We start from the raw sequence: 19027 nt of genomic DNA on the forward strand, positions 1-19027 counted from the left end.
TTGATCATAGTCAAGTTATAGCAAACCACATGAGGCCAACACATTCTCTTTTTTGACGTGCACTGCCATAAAAGTGCTCTAGTCAGTGTTTTTAGTTGCTGCGGGCTATTTTTCGCTCTGTCGGCTCTCTTTCCCACAGTCTGTTGTTGGCTTTGCTGCATGGCCTCAGCTCTGGTCAGGTAGAGTCCAGCCGCTGACCCTTACTCCCTGAACCCCACTGCTAAACAATGTCATTAGAGCCGTGACAGGCATCCTGGCAGCCGGCCGGCCCGCCAGACTGCAATCATATGAGGCTACAGGCTCTCAGACCTTCCTGTCGACTGAGGGAGCGAGAGGGGAAAGAGAACGGGTGGCTGAGAAAGAGAACAGAAACTATAAAAAGAAACACCCCAAAGAATGCTGGTGTAAATGAAGGAGAATTAAAAATTTCCACTTGCTTGAGGTCATCTTGTCTGCTTGCGCATGATTGAGAGCATTTTTGTCTGTAATGCATAAACATCATTATCCACTCTTCACTACAACGCCAGTCTAATTAATTAAGCAAATAAGTGGAGAGCTTAAACACACCATCCTGATTGGTGTCAATACAACACAACAGGCACTGATGGTTTATAGTTTCAGGAGTTAAAGCTAATAGAGGGATGACTCTGTAAGCCAACTTTGTTATGATGTATGTCAAACTGTAAACTTATTATGGGTGATACTTACGGACAATGCACTGATTTCCTCCAGTCAAAGTCTTCCAACCTGGGCAGCAGTAAGCGTTGTTCCTTGAGCCGCACACATTGGGTCTGTGTAGACATGATATTAGAAACTCATCATTCACGGCCCCTGTGTTTGGGAAATTGGGGATTCAAAATGAAAATGATTGAATGAAATGACAAATTATTGTCTTGATGCAAATGAGTGCAACCAGCCAAGGAACTCAACAACTTCAGTCTCAACTAGTTTGTGATGAAGAAGAAGATGACGTTATGAGTTATATCCACTAAGATCAGTTTTCTGTGCAACTAAACACTGGCATGGGAACAGGAGTTCAGAACATTCAGAGAGGGAGCCACCCATCCCATACAGTAATTAGTATTAATTTTCTAAAGAGATCTACATTCCAAGACATATTTATGTTTTAAATGCGAGTGGTTAGCATGCAGGCCTCACAGTTAGGAGACCCGAGTTCAATTCCACCATCGGCCATTTCTGTGTGGAGTTTGGCTGTTCTCCCCGTGCATGCGTGGGTTTTCTCCGGGGACTGACGCTACGGCCCATATTCCAAAAATATGCTAGGTTAATTGGCGACTCCAAATTGTCCATAGGTATGAATGTGAGTGTGAATGGTTGTTTGTCTGTCTATATGTGGCCTGTGATTGGCTGGCGACCAGTCCAAAGTGTACCCCGCCTCTCGCCCGAAGACAGCTGGGATAGGCTCCAGCACCCCCGCGACACTCGTGAGGATAAGTGGTAGAAAATGAATGAATGAATTCTTTCTTCACTAAAATTCACTTATCACTTATCAAGAGCTACTCATTTTTGTAACATTCATTTTCATAGCTTATTTCAAGCCAAACAAACCAAATATTCCTTATTTACCAGAACATTAACAAAATGCCGGTATCCACAACTCACATTTTGTATTGCAGAATACAATTATTCTTTCTAGTGTTCTCACAATATTAACAAAAAACCTGAATGAAAAGCATATTTGCAGGCGCCTCATGTGGTCGTGGGGGGCTACCTGGTGCCCGCCGGCACAGCGTTCGTGACCCCTGGTCTCGCCGTTAGTGTGGCTGTCTGCCGACCGCACCATCACTATCGTCATACGCAGCTAGTGGAGATACATCGCTCCACTGTTCCACCATTATGAAATGATTTACGTGTTCCTCCAATGCCGTGTCGACATAATCCACAATTCAAGTTTTAAGGACAGATCGTAAGATCGAACTGACTGCTGCCACAGTCGTACAGGGCGCCACCATTTTATTATCTTACGTTGCATACATGTATGCTGTATTATTATTCATTTTAGGCTTCACTGTCACACGTAGTATTTATACATTTGTACAATTTGGGTGTTTTCTGCTAAATGTTTGTTATTATGTTTCATATATTGGATAATAAAGTTGACTAAATGGTTCTTATTTCATGTCTAGAGGGCTTCAATAATGTCAAAACCCATTTTAGATGGCCGTAAGCAAGTTTTCTATACCTTAAATACAAAGGTATTCCATTTATAAAGAAACTATTATATTTACATGTATGCTATATTATTATTTTATACTTTATTATTAAGTATTTATATATTTTTATACAATTGTGTGGTTTTCTGCAAAAAATTGTCAAGATAATTATTCAAGTTTCATTTATTACTTTGTTATTTTGGGGGTTTCACACACATGTTTGATTCACAAGCTCAAATAGGTGGGAATCCACTGTAATAATAAAAATGCAGCAAAAGTGCAAGTATTTTGAAGAAGTCTGCTCAATTTAAAGTGAGTTTTATATGCATAGTGACATTATTAAACTATCCATAGACCCATTATTTGGTCTGCAAATGGAATCTCTGGTACTTTACTCAATCATAATGGTATTTTTTTCCCCCTAAGAATAAACTCCAATGAAAATGTAGCCATCACGTGTGTTTTATAAAATTAGGTCAGCTGTTGAAAACCTTGCTGTGATGATGGGATTTGTGACAATATAAAGCAGCTGCTGTAATCGAATATAGTAAGAACCTCTAAAGTGGAATTCCCCTGACCAGAATTTTTTTGGGGAAAAAAATACACCACTGAAGCTGCACAAATCTTACAAGAAGCGAGCTCAGAAACAATCTAAGAATTGTGGGTACTAAGGAACTAACATACACCTCATTCGTGCTCAATTAGGTTCCCAAAACAATAGAAAAAAACTTGCAGTTCTATCCCACAATGACTATACAACCACAATAACATCTGGTGAAACAAAAACCTCTGACAGTGTAAATCAAACCCTTTGTAACGGCAGCTTTAAAGTCCAAGTGTGCTGTGGCTGGTGTTGCATCACGAGACAAACATACTGGCAATAAAACCTTTTCAAAATCCTACCCACCTATGTAAACATCTCCTATTGATGTCACTGCTTTAGCCATCCTGCCCCCTACAGGCGAGATTGAGGTTTACATATGTGAGAATTGAATCTGCGTTGACCTGAAGGTCACTGGATGTAACTCCAACCAGATCCATGAGGTAATGATGAGGATGTCAGAAACATTCTTCTGGTGGTAAGTCAGCGTGACACAGCACGAAGCCTCTTCCTGAGCCCAGATGTTCACATAAATGAACTTAAAGCATGTCAAATAAAAATGTCTACTGTGTGACCTTCATCAGCTGTTTGCTGTCATCACTCCACACAGATGTTGTCTTTTTTTTTTTAACTTTGCCTTCCTTGCTTTTATTCTCTCTCAATCACATGCATGCACACACAAAAAAATATACCAACACTCCAGCAGAGACCCACTGCGTACAGCTGCAGATGTGATTTATCCATTTTTTTTCTTTTTTGGCTAGAAAGAGGATTAGGTTGTTTCTCTCTCTCCTTCTCCCTCTCTCCTTCTCTGCCACAGCCACACACGACCAATGGCCTCCTTTGTTTGGATGTAATTTATTATTGCAGGCAGCAGGAATGTGATCTCCTTGCCAGTATTTAATTGCTAAGCTTTGCTCCAAACTTCCCCATCACAGACAATCTTACTCATCTCGGGGCAGCCTTGCATTGTTGATATTATTAAAACACGCACACACATATTCCCTGACCTTGTGGGCTCATAAAGAACCACAAACTGTTCAACAAGAGACACCTGCATGTGACAAGCGATGCAGAAAGATGCTCATTCCAAAGAAGAAGGCATGTGATTGTGTAGAGAAGAAGAAGAGACAGGGAAAATAAAATGAAAGCTCCCCATATGGGTCTAATGGCTGAGGGATTATCATAGTCACATTACCCTCTGAGCACGTCTGTCCCTCCCCTCCTTTTGGCTCTGCTGGTTCTGGAGTCAGTGGGTTTCACCTCTCCGGTGTCCGCATCCTCTCCAGCGTCGCCGAGCAGGACACAGACGGACATCTGTGCCACCAGAACCAGTAGCAGAAGCCGTCCTGCGCCACACTTAATGTCCAGCATGTCCAGTCTTTAGTGTGTAATGTCCTTAAATATATGTCCAAGTCTCTACTGTGGAACTTGTGGAGTCAGGAGTCAAAGCTGCAGGAAACACAAGGGAGAAGTGGAAAAAAAAAGAAGCACAAGATCGTTTAGGGACAAAACAATTCCACTGCACTCTAAAGACATCTGGTGTGACTTGATTTGTCCTAAATTGTCTTTAAAGTTGTGTTTGTGTGTTTAAAAAAAAAGCACAATTACCTTGTCTCCTGAAGAGGAGATTCGCCTCACACCCAGCGGAGGAGATTTTCACGCTCACTTGCAAGTATAGTAGAAGTTTAGAGAGGTCAGTGAAAGCATCGATGAGCGCCTATGAATAGACGCGCACGGTCACGCGCGGAGTGGGCCGGTGCGTGTCCAGCTGCGTGTGGATCAACGACAAATCATTGAGAGGAGCTGATGCATTCCACAGGAGGAGGACAGGGGGAAAAACTAACTGAGGTTCTCCCTCACTGCTCAGCTCTTTCCTCATCCCTTGCTTTGCTCAACTTTCCAAAAAAAAAAAAAAACCCTCCCCACTGGACACACCACCACACCCACACGCACCCCTCCTGCTCTCGCGATGCAGCAAATGTCGCTAAAACGCACAAAGTTTAAAGTCGTTACTATCTTTGCTATAATTGCATTCACAGTGTGCAACCCGGAAGTGCTGATAACACTTTTACAAAGTAAAAGTTAGCTTAAGTCGTGTTGAAAAGTGGAAAACTGCACCTGCGCTGAAAATATTGGAATAAATCACTTTATATTAAAAGTACATTCATTCATTTTCTATACCAGTTAGCATCACTAGGGTGTGCTGGAGCCTATCCCAGCTGACTTTGAGGCAAGAGGTACAGCCTGGTCTGGTCGCCTTTGCCAGCTATTTAGACAATAATGGATTTGTATTATTTTCATTCATTCATTCATTTTCTACCGCTTTTTCCCTAGACTGGTCGCCAGCCAATTACAGGGCACATATAGACAAACAACCATTCACACTCACATTCATACCTATGGATAATTTGGAGTCGCCAATTAACCTAGCATGTTTTTGGAATGTGGGAGGAAACCGGAGTACCCGGAGAAAACCCACGCATGCACGGGGAGAACATGCAAACTCCACACAGAGATGGCCGAGAGTGGAATTGAACCCTGGTCTCCTAGCTGTGAGGTCTGCGCGCTAACCACGAGAACACCGTGCCGCCGTATTATTTTCAGTGGATACTAAATCTAAGTTGTACCCTAACTACTACTAACTACTTCCTATGGTATTGTCCTTTGAAAGAATACTGTAATAAAATGGTTGATGAAATAAGAAGAATGCACTCATTTGGTATGAATGTTTTTGAGTGACCTTCAATGTATCAAATAACTCAGTCACTGTAAATGTGAATATAGTTGTGCTATTCACCTAGTATTGAACTATATCCTGTTAATATTTACAATGTGTGTACAGTATGTTTTGAGGAATTTGGTCCAAGTAAGTGATAGTTTTCACACACACACTGCTTCACGTCTGCGGCCCCACCCAGCAAATAAAGCGTCCACCCGGCTGTGCTCAAAGTATGTTATCATTCTAAAAGTGAGTGAGAGCCGTTGACACGGCCTTCTACTTGCCATCGTCATGTTGTATCTTTTTTTCCCCAACTCAGGTTATGTACCGATTCAAGGATTGTAGGCCTAGTGGTGTGCGATACCACTAGATTTGGTGCCGAGTACCGATACCAAGTAAATACAGTATCACCAATATCGATACCAATACAAAAATTAATGTGGATGTTTGTTTATAAGTAAGTATAAAATACTTTATTAGCACAATAAATAAAGCGGTGTTTGGTTGCCAGTCGCTGCTGAGTCACATGACAGTAAATCAAACACAAGAGAAGGAGGGGGGAGCAAAGGGAGTAGAGACACAGACACAGTAGAGACACACAGCCAGGTTGCAATTTTAACGAAAAGGAAACCAACTGAAGCGTAAGTATGGATCTTTTTACGATGGTATCAATCCATATTGATACAAATGTTGGGTTCTATATTATCAATACTAATAAGGACAATAGTTACATGCACTCACTAATGACGGATCCTTGTCAGTGGTCTTTTAGCATGGGAGCAAAAACTGGTGGGGCACCACAGCGTTGCCAGACGTACAATAATTATTGTATTTGCGCAATTTCTCCAATAATTTAACCTTATGATAAATAATTCCACAATAGCGATATCTAATACAATAATTTGACCTCCTCAATACATGGCAATTAGCAAACACAATCTGCACTGCGCCTGATGTTGTGCATTGCATCACACGCTTCTTTACATCTAATTGACAGGAGCGGACTTACCATTAGGCAATTGTAGTCACGCTTACGTAGACAGCACCACAGGTGAGAAGAATGCAGTAGTTTTAAGGATGACAGTGGATCAGAGTGACAGTTTTCCTCACAAAGATGAGCATTACAGCCCTAAACCATGCAAATGTGTCAAGGTCATGCCATGGAGAGCCGAGACTCTGCAGGTTTTCTCTGCAGCCTGTCACTATGAAGCAGTTGATTTTAATGATCAATACCTCCTTCAATTTGAGGGAAGGAGCTCATCAATAAAACACCTGCTGGAGAAACTGGTCACAAACATATAGTGAAATATGTTTCAGGTTTTTAGGGTGTTGTTTGCAATATAATTCATATGCTTTAATATTAACAATCTTATTTTCGAGCAATTACTGTTGTAAGTTCTGTTTTTTTACCTTATAATTAAGCAATTACTTAAGTAGACCACATACCAAGCAGACTTCACTACTCTCTTTTACTGTGTTTTTGATTAGAATCTCCAGTGGCAATGTTATAACAAAAATAATAATTATAATAAACTTAACAATAGCAAAATAGGGGATGACAACTAGAAATACCTCCATTACAAATATATTTCTAAATAAATATAATCATTGTTCTATTAACTGAATATAAAACACACTAAAGGAAAAAATAGATCCATCCATTTTCTAGAACGTTTGTCATCATTAGGCTCAGGGGAGAGCTGGAGCCTTTCTGAGCTGACTTTGGACAAAAAGCAGGCAACACCCTGGACGAGTTGCCAAGCAATCACAGGACACATATAAATAAACAAACATTCACACATGTAACATTTTAGAGTGTCCAATTCATCTAATAAGCAAAATACAGTTTTCATTCCATGCCTGAAACATTAAACACAAAAAAAAAATCTGAAATTTGTGTTTGGTAAATTATTTCTATACATATATCATACTGTTATTTTTAATGACGCCTCATTTGTAAAATAATATGCATTTTTGAGCTGAATACAGTCATTCTTCATCACTTTGTGGTTAGAATTTTGTGGCATCACGCTAAGAATTATTGTGTCGTTTCAAGGTTGAATACAACCTATTATTAGAAAAAATGCATATTTAAGCATTTTTGGCCAGGCATAAAACTGGCTAAATGAAAAAATGAAAAATACAAATATAAGGCATTCAGAAGATTCATTTAAAGACAGGATATGTAGTATTCTATATAGGTCACTGGGTGTTAGTAAGGTAATTGTTAGTAAAGGTTAGTAAGGTTATTGTAGTGACAGGTCTAATGTACAGTTCTGAGCTGCTGTTTAGAATGTGGGCTAGAGAGGACAGTGACGTTCCGCATGCTGCCTTAGAGCTATGTTTTAAGAAGTAAGTCCACAGAAGAAAATGGAAGTGTTCAAATCTTCATGCTGTGTTTTCAGTATCCGCATATAAGCAAGGTATAAAGATATCAAAATGAATCTCCAACTCCATTCTGCAATATGGTGGTTCACACCTCTATTTGGATGTCTTCCCACAGCTCCAAACTTAGTCTCAACAATACTGCACTGCACTACATTTTTGTTCTTCCTCCAGAAAGTCATGCCCTCTGCAAGGCCTCACTATTGCGACTCTACCGCCAAGAGTTTTTGTTTGTGTCAAGATAGCCAACTGTCAGATCAGACGGCTACGGATATCATAGTCACTGCCAGATTTTTCGCATCGGTGTCTTAAAGATTCATGATATTTTCCTTATTTACAGTATGGCCTGTTTGAACACCTGCCCCTCCCTGACATGAAACCTCCCCAAAGTTCCAAAAGTTCCTCCCCAGACCCCTCCCAGGAGGACAGCTCTATCTTTCATACATTTCTTCACAGCTCAACGCCCATCCTTGGCTGTTACTTGTCCAGTGAATGGCATTGGCCAGTTTTTAGGTCAACTTATACTCTCCCATCAGATGTGTACTGTATTACTTTGTACAGAAATGACTGGGCCGAGGCAACAAATATTACACTCGCACCACCAAACGTGACATGTGGAAGGGGGGTGGGTGCTGCTGGACCTCAGCCTTCAGGTTAATTATGAGATAAAACATTTATTCATTCATTTTCTACCGCTTTTTCCTCACGAGGGTAGCGGGGGGTGCTGGAGCCTATCCCAGCTGTCTTCGGGAGAGAGGCGGGGTACACCCTGGACTGGTCGCCAGCCAATCACAGAGCACATATAGACAAACAACCATTCACACTCACATTCATACCTATGGACAATTTGGAGTCGCCAATTAACCTAGCATGTTTTTGGAATGTGGGAGGAAACCGGAGTACCCGGAGAAAACCCACGCATGCACGAGGAGAACATGCAAACTCCACACAGAGATGGCCGAGGGTGGAATTGAACCCTGGTCTCCTAGCTGTGAGGTCTGTGTGATAAAACATTTAACTTAACAGTAATTGCTCAAAAATAATAATTTAAAAATAATTAATTTAATTAGTTAATATATGTCATATTAATTATACACATTACAGACCAAGAGCTTCAAACAAGCTATTTCACTTGGAAAATGTGAAATAAAAAGGAGGGAATTGTGAGTCGATATGAGTTGGTTAAGCCTTGGCTGCTATTTGGGTGATAATCGTACTGTTAATATGTATCAACAAAAGACAATTTCAAAGCCATTACTTATTTGAATATTTCACTGAATATCTCATGCCAGTTTCAGATTAGGTAGGATAGGTTTTGTCCATGTAGACTGCATTTGAGGTGAAAACAACATGAAAACCAGAAAAGCTGCCTGCGGGTGAAAAACAAGTAATTTTGAATCAGAGAGAAGATGGAAAATCAATCAGAAACCAGTACAACTATTTGGAAAGTCCCGGAAAAGAAATAAACCAGTGGTGCAGTAAGTAACAGATGTCAAGAAAGTAGACCAAGTAAAGCACCAGAACTTGTGAGAGTTGAAAAAAAATGCCCTAAAACAACTGGCTGAAAGATGTCTGGAGTACTCGGAGAAAACCCATGCACGTACGAGGCCACCACTCTGGCCACTTGTCCACCATGCGGCAATCTTAAAAAATGAGAAATATAATAAATACATATCAACGACTCCCGTGTCCTGAGTCTGTGTGGAGTTTGCATGTTCTTCGTTTTCCTCTCACATTCCAAAAACATGCTAGGTCAATTGGTGACTCCAAATTATCCATAGGTATGAATGAGAGTGTGAATGGTTGTTTGTCTATATATGCCCTGTGATTGGCTGGCGACCAGTCTAGGGTGTACCCCGCCTCTCGCCTGAAGACAGCTGGGATAGGGTCCAGCATGCCGTAACCGTAGTGAGGATAAGCTATAGAAAATGAATGAATTAATGAAATATAAAAGATGTTAATTAATATATGTTTTCTCAGTTAAATAACATTCAATTAGGGAGATATTTTATATGTAGAAACAAGTTTATGCAGACTCACACACACATTGGAACCGTCACAGACTGTTGTGTCATCGAGTCATGGTCGTCATCACAAGATGCGGCACGTAAGCAAAGACGATGCCAAGTGTGGTCTCTGCCCTTCTTCACTGAAGAGGAGGAGATCATCTGCAGGATGAAAGCCCCATCTTCATTATTTCAACATCCCCCTAGCCCTCCTTTTTTCCTCGCTCCTCTTAGTAACTGAGTGTGGGTGTCCTTTTGGGCAAAGTTTTTACTCCCTAAAATGGCTGAGCTCCGACTCCTAAAATAGCAAGAATGTCACATAGCTTTGCTGAAAATTTTTATTTGAGTGCTAAAACTAAATGAATCCTCATGCCAGGTTACTGCGGTACTATTTGCTTGTACTGTAATAACCCAACATATTCCAAACATCCTCCTTCATCAACAAAACTTTGCTGATTGCATCGCAGTCATTCTTGCATTAATCTCTGCTCTTGCCTTTGTGGTTCTTATTTCCCAAGGCTGATCTTAATAGTTGAGATGGAGATAGTCTCTCACTGAGCTGTGGGCTGTAACCTAGTGAGACTTTCTCACACTGCGTGTTGTCTTTGGCTTCAGCTGCCGTGGTTCATTTCCTTTTGTCTTGTGCAGCACAACTCTTGCCAATATTCATGTGCAATGCTTCATGAAAATGATCTGCAGCAGCCATCGTTGTGTTTGGGCTGGACTGCGTCTCTTATGACATATACAATGTCTCACACACACACAATGCATGCAACATGCAATCAAACACAACCACAAATTAAGTTGTGGAATCTCCCTTTTTGCTGCCATCATGATTCATCATCATCAATTCACATGCTCAAAACATAATCTATCATGATCGTTTTGACCCCCCCACCCCCTCCCTTCTCACAATGGACTATTCTATGTGACTGCGCATGTGCAGATTGATTCCGGAAACAGACTTTATGAGGTTTTGTTTATGCAATCATTTGGTTTTTTGCTTTTATAGAGGGATGGGAACATTACAAAACAGTTACTGAACCATTTAACTTTTCCATTTTACTGTGCATTGATTCTGACGCGGCCGAGTGTTTAGCGTGCAGGCCACACAGATAGGGGATTCAAGTTCGATTCCACCTTCGGCCATCTCTGTGTGGAGTTTGAATTTTCTCCGGTGCTTCCAGTTTCCTCCCACATGTTAAGTTAATTGGCGACTCCAAATTGTCCATAGGTATGAATGTGAGTGTGAATGGTTGTGTGTCTATATGTGCCCTGTGATTGGCTGGCCCCTCGCCTCTCGGCCGAAGACAGCTGGGGTAGGCTCCAGCACGCCCACGACCCTAGTGAGGATAAGCAGTAGAATATGAATGAATGATTCTTATGCTGAGTTAACCCAGTGGACCACAAGAGAAAGGAGAAGGGAAAAGAAGGGAACAGACTTCATCAAAACTACCAAAGGTAGACAGGCAGGAAAATGCAGTATAGTTTTAAGGATGAAGTTGTCCGTATTGCTTTTCATCACAAGGATGTGAGGATTAAAGTGGTGAACAAAAGTTGCTTAATGTTCATATCAATTACAGCGAAAGCGTATAGCTCATTCAATTGTTAGCAATAATAATTTCCCAGGAGGGTTTTAAGGACATTCACTCCTGATTGGGAAACACATTGATGCCATTGCATCAAACCTGCAATGTAATCTAAATTTTCAGTGTACTTATAGGAGCAATAAACACACACAGCAGGAAGAAGAGAAGAAAAGTACAAAGAAAATACAATAGAATATACTGTACATAACATGTTGGTTTATAAATTTTATTAAAGTGATGATGCAGCCTGCAGCCTTCCTGGGAAAAAATGAGCCATATTTAACGTGGTTAATCCTTTTCATAAACATTCAGTGTAGAAATGATTAGTGGTGTAATGAGCCACACTATTTCAGAGCACAGACATTGACTTCCTGTTTGTTAATAATGATGGGACCGGATAATTGAAAACATATTACTGCACTGTTTTGTAATGTTAACATTGCACAATGTGTTAACTGATGGTAAAAACAGAAATGATTTTAACTGTCTGATGCCGCAACTTGTTTACACCAATGTCCAGCGGTTGGAGTTCTTTTGTTAATCCTCCTGGAATTACGTCAAAATCTGAATTCATTTGCTCCACTTGGTTTTTCACAGAAGTGGAGAGACAGGCAAAATGTTGTTTTGCAGTCTTGGGGTGTGGCGAACGTCAAGCATACATACTGTGCGTATTAAGTAATGTTCTCTGATTGGTTTATCGCTTTTTGAGAACGTTAAAGGCTTTTAAGTGCGGCTTACAGTGCGGAAAATACGGTGCAAACACTCATCAGGTGCAACATTAGGTATCACTGCAGTCATGAAAAATTAGGCCTTTTCAAAGATAATAATGCTCACTTTTGAGTACTAATTAAATGTACCGCATTATACTGATCAGTGCCTCTAATAATACTTGGTTAAGTTATTTAGCAGCTGAAAGTATGATGCCAACCGGGGCCTGCTCTACTCTGGGGCGGGGGAGCTTTGGGGTAAGGTGCTTCGCTTGGTCTACGAAATTAGAGCCCATATAGGCAGAATTGTACTGTGTTGAATTTCATACTAATGCATGGCTAGTGCAGTACCAGTCCTTATACCTTATACAGAACACAGCAGGATGTCACTGTCATACCCTTCTGGTGTAAAGGTGCTGTGGCTGCCTTTTAAGGCAAATGGGGTGGGTTAGATCCTACCATGGTTATTTTTTTAGTTGTTGTTCTGTTAATTTACTATTTGCACTAAAAAATATTTATTGAATAATTTGATTCCCATGTATTTGTATTTCTCCAAAACATGCATCAAACTAAATTCAGGTCCAAGTCAAATATTCTAAAAATAGTTTTTAGGTCAGCTTGGTCTGTGGTGACCACAAATAAAATTCTGCTTCGGGGCCCAATTTGGCCAGGGCAGCCTTGGGCCAGTCAGTATATAGTTGCCTGTAAATTTGAGAGATACTGTGAGGTTCAAGTTCTGTTAAAATGATTTGTCTGGCACTTGGGTTTTGTTTATGTGGTTTTGTTTATGCAATCATTTGTTTGGGATATAAACAGTTACAGTCCTAGTTAATCTGCAGTAATAAACTTTTGTCATCTGTTCCCACCATTACTTAAATGAATAAATAGGCAAAGGCAAAGTGTGTGATTGTGGCAAATGAGTTTACTATTATTACATTAAATTACGACATATCCAAACTGTGTTAAGAATAAAGTATTATGTATATAAACTTCCAGCACATTTAGTTGTTGATTTACTGTATATACATTTTGAAGATTTATTTTAGTCATGATGAGTGCCTGGTTACTTATCCACCCCTATTTAAGTATGTGCAGGAAGCATGCCTTCCTGAAATCTGTCACCTGTAGGACACAGTGGAAGGTCTTTTCTGGCTTCCATCCTGCCAGATCCTGCCGCCCACGTATCTTGCCTCCACGTGTGATTTATACACATTCCCCTCCGACACAAATCTGACCATCTTAGGCATGGAAAACATTCCCTGTTGAGTTTTGCCACCAGGGGTTTGCTGCCACCATCTGTGAGAGACACTCAGCACAGATGTAAATCCATAAACACACTGCATGGAAATAGACACATAGAGATCATAATATACCACACACTACTTGTGGATTAATGTGATTTTTTTTTCTGCTGTGACACTGATTAAATCGGGATTATACATTCAGTTTGTTAAAAAAAAAAAAAAAAGCCTGGCAAGATCCATAGGTGTGGGAATCTATTTGACAAATATGTACAGCCTGTCACAAAATACATCTTCATTCATTCATTTTCTACCACTTATCCTCACGAGGGTGCTGGAGCCTATCCCAGCTGTCTTTAGGCGAGAGGCGGGGTACACCCTGCACTGGTCGCCAGCCAATCACAGGGCACATATAGACAAACTATTCACACTCTCATTCATACCTATGGACAATTTGGAGTCGCTAATTAACCTAGCATGCATGTTCTTCCGGAGTCCCCAAAGAAAACCCACGCATACATGGGGAGAACATGCAAACTCCACACAGAGATGGCTGAGAGTGGAATCGAACTCAGGTCTCCTAGCTGTGGCCTGCACGCTAACCACTCTTCAGCCATGCAGCCCATCTTCACTCAGACATACAGTAATGCATTCAAGGTTATATGAAGTGTAAAGCAGAAAAGCATGATGGCTAACAGGAAGCTCTTTTTGCTCATACAAACAAAAAAGAAGATGCATGGCCAGACTGAGATGGTTGGTCCAGAGGAGAGATAGTGAATATATTAGTAGAAGGATGCTGCGTTTAGAGCTGCCAGGTAGGAGGCGTAGATGAAGACCAAAGAGGAGGTTTATGGATGTAGTGAAGGAGGACATGAGGGTAGTTGGTGTGAGAGAGACAGATGTGGAAGACAGGGTTGGATGGAGGAGATTGATTTGCTAATTCGATTCAAATCCAGAAGCTCCTGGTTGGGAGGCAGACATGCTAACCACATGCATCACTGTGCTGCCACAGTGTATTACATTTTGTAGAAAAATCCTAATAAATTGTGATATGAATAGGAAGAGTCTCCATGATTATCCGTGATCCATTATCTTCTTGCTTCATCTAATATTTATACTACTCTCACTCACTTTCCACAAAGAGCAAAGATAAATGAACTCAGGCAGAGAAGCAGCCAAGAGAAAAGTTTGAAATCAAATTCTCTGTCTTGTGCAAATGGGGGCTGGACTCCCCCACCGTTCATCACTGACGTACACACACACACACACTTTTATCAGGAAAATTAACTTTTTCAGGATGCTTCTGAAGCCAAACGGCTGATAATTCACAAACACACACACTCACTTGCAGCAGAAGCTAATGATTCCAACTAGCAGTGACCTATTTTCTATTGGGCCAAATATATATATATATATATATAAAGCGAGTGGAAAAATGGAGATTTGGAACAGGCAAAGGAACTCAGGGGACACAGTGCACATGAGTGTGTTTCCATTCTAGGGCCAACAGTCGGTGCAGCCATCATGAGGTGGAGCACAGAGAAGTAAAGATCAGTCTCACATATTCATATTATCTGCAGTGACTGGTGCCGACAGTAACTTCGGATACAGTCCTTCAGCAGACACTTGGCCCACACCTTGGTCTTGCTGGTTCCTGACTTGTGGAATCAGGAAGGCAGACACTTATAAACACACAAGCAATGTATCTTCTTTGTTTTTGTTCTTGCAAAGCCTCGCATGGCTCCTCCTCCTCTTGTCTGTGCAGGAACATGAGCAGGTTTGTGCCATGAGAGTAAGTAATGCAACATGTGCCAGTGGGCCACTGTTGTTTAGTTTCCGTCGAGATGTGAACTCTGTGCGACTCTGATAACATTCAGACCAGGAACAATTTCACGCTTTTGTGCTCTGGGCCCTTTTATGACTTAAATTGTTCCATTAAGGCGCTCTATAGTCTGGGAATGCTGTGTCATATTTGCAACCAGTGTGTGTGTGTGTGTTTATAAAGTACTGTAATTGTAAAGCCCTCAAGGAATCAGAGTGCTACACAAACATACACATGGAGGCAGTAAATGTGTAGTACTGACATTTACAAGAGGCAATATGTTTGATTACTGATGGGTTTACTTCGGTGTCAATCATAGTGAAGATGCTTGATCCAAAGACTATACAGTAGATCTTCTACTGCAGGGGTCTCAAACTCAATTTACTTGGGGGCCACTGGAGCTCGGGTCTAGGTGAGGCTGGGCCGCATCAGGTTTTCAAAAAAAAAACAAAAAAAAACGCATTTATTAAAAAAAAAAAATTTTTTTAAACTTCGCTTTGGTTCCAATTTTCTACAAGAAAAGCTCTGATAAAACATTCCACTGTTCTCAAATATCTTACTTTTTATTTTTTACACAAAATAAGATGACTAATAAATAAACAAATAAAGAATAAAGAAACTCAATCAATCAGTAATAAATAAATAAATATAATAATAATAATAAAACAGCAAATAATAAAAACTTAAGAAACCACATATAGTTGGTGGGTAGACAAATTATTTTTTTCAGATTAAAATTAACAAAGAATTATTAGAGCCCTGTAGACATGACAAAACACGACTATAGTCACATTTATACTCTTTATATTTACAACATATTTAAACTTAAATAGCCAAAAACATACCACTTCCACACGGATAGGGAGGATAACTATTAACAGTTATTTAACCTTTAACATGAACATTAATCAAACGTATTAATTTTTTCTGGGTACTTGATACCATACAGCATCCATATCAAACTTGCGCGGGCCGCACCAACATTAAACTTTCAAATCAAGGCGGGGGCTTCAAACTGCGGGCCGCGTGTTTGAGACCCCTGCTCTACTGTATGTACATTTGTAGTAAAAAATGCACCTTTCAAGTCATCTAATGACCATCTTTCAGCTAATATTGTACTGCACAGCTAGAGACTTCCTTATGATGCACAAGGTTCCATTCTCTCACATTCCCAACCTTGTCAACACTGGGACTCCCACTACTCCGGTTTCCTCACACATTCCAAAAACATGCATGTTATAATTGGCTACTCCAAATTGTCCATAGGGATGAATGTAAGTGTGAAAGGTTGTTTGTCTATATGTGCCCTTGGCTGGCGACCAGTCCAAGGTGTACCCCGCCTCTGGGATAGGCTCCAGCATACCCGCGACCCTCATGAGAATAAGCGGTATAGAAAACGGATGGATGGATTAGCTGCAAAATCCAATGCCCAAAGCCCTTCATAGGTATGTGACTCTGAATCAAACCGTCAAATAGTCAACTATTCTAAAACACCCCTGCATAGAATTAATGACCAAACCCAATAATAGAGTATATTAATCGAGTATAGTAAAATAAGTACAGTCAGTACAATCCTGACTTCTCGTTGTGTACTGGTGGTTTGCCATGAGTGACTGGCGACCTCCCAGTCCGTGACCATGTGCATCTCACGCTAGCTCATTGTTGTTTCTGGTGAGTTGTTTCGGGCGAGGTCATGGTGACTCAGAGAGAGAATCCGCAGGGACATAATGAAACTTAGTAACCACAAGAAGAGAAAAAAAAAAACTGTAAAATGCACATGTTCGAAGAGATGATTGTTTGTGGATGTGTGAATCTTAGTTTGACGAGGACACAATTCAGATAAATTCCTTTAAACCTTTGTGTTTAAAGGAAAACTGCACTTTTTGGGAATTTTGACCATCATCCACAATCCTTATGCAAGACATGAACATGCATATTTTCTGGGCTTGATTACTGATTAGCTGATTACTGCACGTCATGGGACACACCTATCTAAACACCTCCAACGAGGTTTTATGTTTTTATACATACCTGTACATGCATGTTGACATGTAATACTTAGAGTATTTGGCGTATTTTACTCTTTAGTCTCATTGATTTCATATAGCATTGACTTTTCCAAACTTAAAAACACAGCAGCGCCAGCATGTAGCGTTACAGTTTGGTAGCGGTCTGAGGAGAACAGGCAAGGGTGTGGTGAAGCTAGCCGGCGAGTAGCTGTCAATACACCAGTAAAGTCGTAGTAAAGTAAAAATAATTGTTGTCGCTTGTCGCACAATAGTTGATTTCCTTTACACCCAATCTTACCTGCAACCTTTTGTCTGTTTTTATATCTTTATAATGGACAGGAAAGAGAAAGACATGCTTTCATGTCTCACTTTACGATTGTGGATGAAAATAAAAAAAAAGTGCAGTTTTTCTTTAACTTTTGCATGGCGTAAAGGAGCACACTGGTGGACAAGCAGTAGAGACGTTAGACAGCAAACAAATGGTGTGATTACAACACAACTCCTCCACCTGAAAGTAATCAACTATGTAGTTTCATCTCCCAGTCATGTTTCACTTCAAAATGTGACAGAGCTGCTTTAAAGTGTCCTTTTTTAAAGTGTTGCAACGATGTCATCTTCTTATCGTCTTAAACACACCATTGAAATCACAGGCAGGGACAAAGGAGGTTTCGTCATGTTGAGGATGTTGGCGTGGTGCGGCCTGACAGCGACATCTAGTGGCAAGAAACATATAGACAAACAACCACTCACACTCACATTCATACCTATGGACAATTTGGAGTCACCAATTGACCTAGCATGCATATTTTTGGAATGTGGGATGGAACCAGAGTACTCGGAGAAAACCCACGCATGCTTTTTTCTTGTAGGGAACTGATATTTTCCTGGGATTTACTCATGTTCTACTGTTTGGATAGCCATAGAACACAATATTATGTGTGCCTTGAAAAATCATTATAAATCATCTCAAATGGACGGCAGTGAAGTGGTTGAATGAGCTAAGGTTACACAGGAAAAAATACAGACATGATAAAAAGTCGTTCTTGATGAAGTCTGGATTGTACTTACGTAAAAATGTAGTCTTTCGGCGGGGACTGACACCATTTTTGTCTTAATTTTTTGTTTTAAAAACGTCTCCATTCCTAGGTGTTTTTGAACGTCTTCTTCTGATCTTCTGTGAGCTTGTTTAACAACTGACTGACACATTACCGCCACCATTTGGTCGGAAGCTGCACTGTAACTGAGTGTCTCATGGATAACATACAGTAGCATAGCGGCTAGCCTAGTGGCCCACCGGTGCAAAACTGTATTAGAGTAATGTGCCATTTACTTTCAGTATATACAATGTGAAGGAGAAAACTGCTGACTCATTGGAAAGTGTAACATGTTTATAATACTTCAAATGCAGCTACTGCCCTCTTGTGGGGTTAATAAAAAGTACATCTTTGAAAAGTACATCTAGGCATTATGTTAAAGTTTTGTAAAAAGGCTGAAAAAAATCATACATCCATTTCAAGACAAGACTTTGTGATATTACTAGTAATTAGGGCTCGAACAGTGACAGTGCACTGCTAAGCAGAAAGATTGATTTTTGTGTTTATTTTGTTGTGTAATTTGAAACAAAAAGAAATGTAAAAAAAATAAATAAATAACAGCATATGTAACAAGGATCTCCTGAGGATGAATTGAGATTGGATGTACCACACTAGTTCTAATAATCACTTAAAAATCAACACTAACTTCCGGTACACAGTATAGCCCCTTTTTCCAA

General features: G+C 40.3%; 1 protein-coding gene across 3 annotated transcripts in view; it reads right to left on the reverse strand.

The window, feature by feature from the left end:
• fbn1 (fibrillin 1) overlaps positions 1 to 18386 on the reverse strand; it is a 63503-nt gene extending 45117 nt beyond the window's left edge. The window contains exons 1-4 of one of the 3 annotated variants that reach the window (XM_058089481.1): positions 18325 to 18386; positions 4387 to 4546; positions 3974 to 4227; positions 709 to 791 (exon numbers count right to left, since the gene is read on the reverse strand). In XM_058089481.1, coding sequence (XP_057945464.1) covers positions 709 to 791; positions 3974 to 4149 — 259 coding nt within the window. In that variant the 5' untranslated portion in view covers positions 4150 to 4227; positions 4387 to 4546; positions 18325 to 18386. Of the gene's footprint in view, positions 1 to 708; positions 792 to 3973; positions 4228 to 4386; positions 4658 to 9922; positions 10041 to 18324 lie in introns of those variants that run through there. The other 2 variants (XM_058089480.1, XM_058089479.1) reach the window with 2 other exon arrangements.
• Positions 18387 to 19027: the final 641 nt, after the last annotated feature.

This window comes from Doryrhamphus excisus, chromosome 12 (assembly GCF_030265055.1).
Source record: "Doryrhamphus excisus isolate RoL2022-K1 chromosome 12, RoL_Dexc_1.0, whole genome shotgun sequence".
NCBI lineage: Eukaryota > Metazoa > Chordata > Actinopteri > Syngnathiformes > Syngnathidae > Doryrhamphus > Doryrhamphus excisus.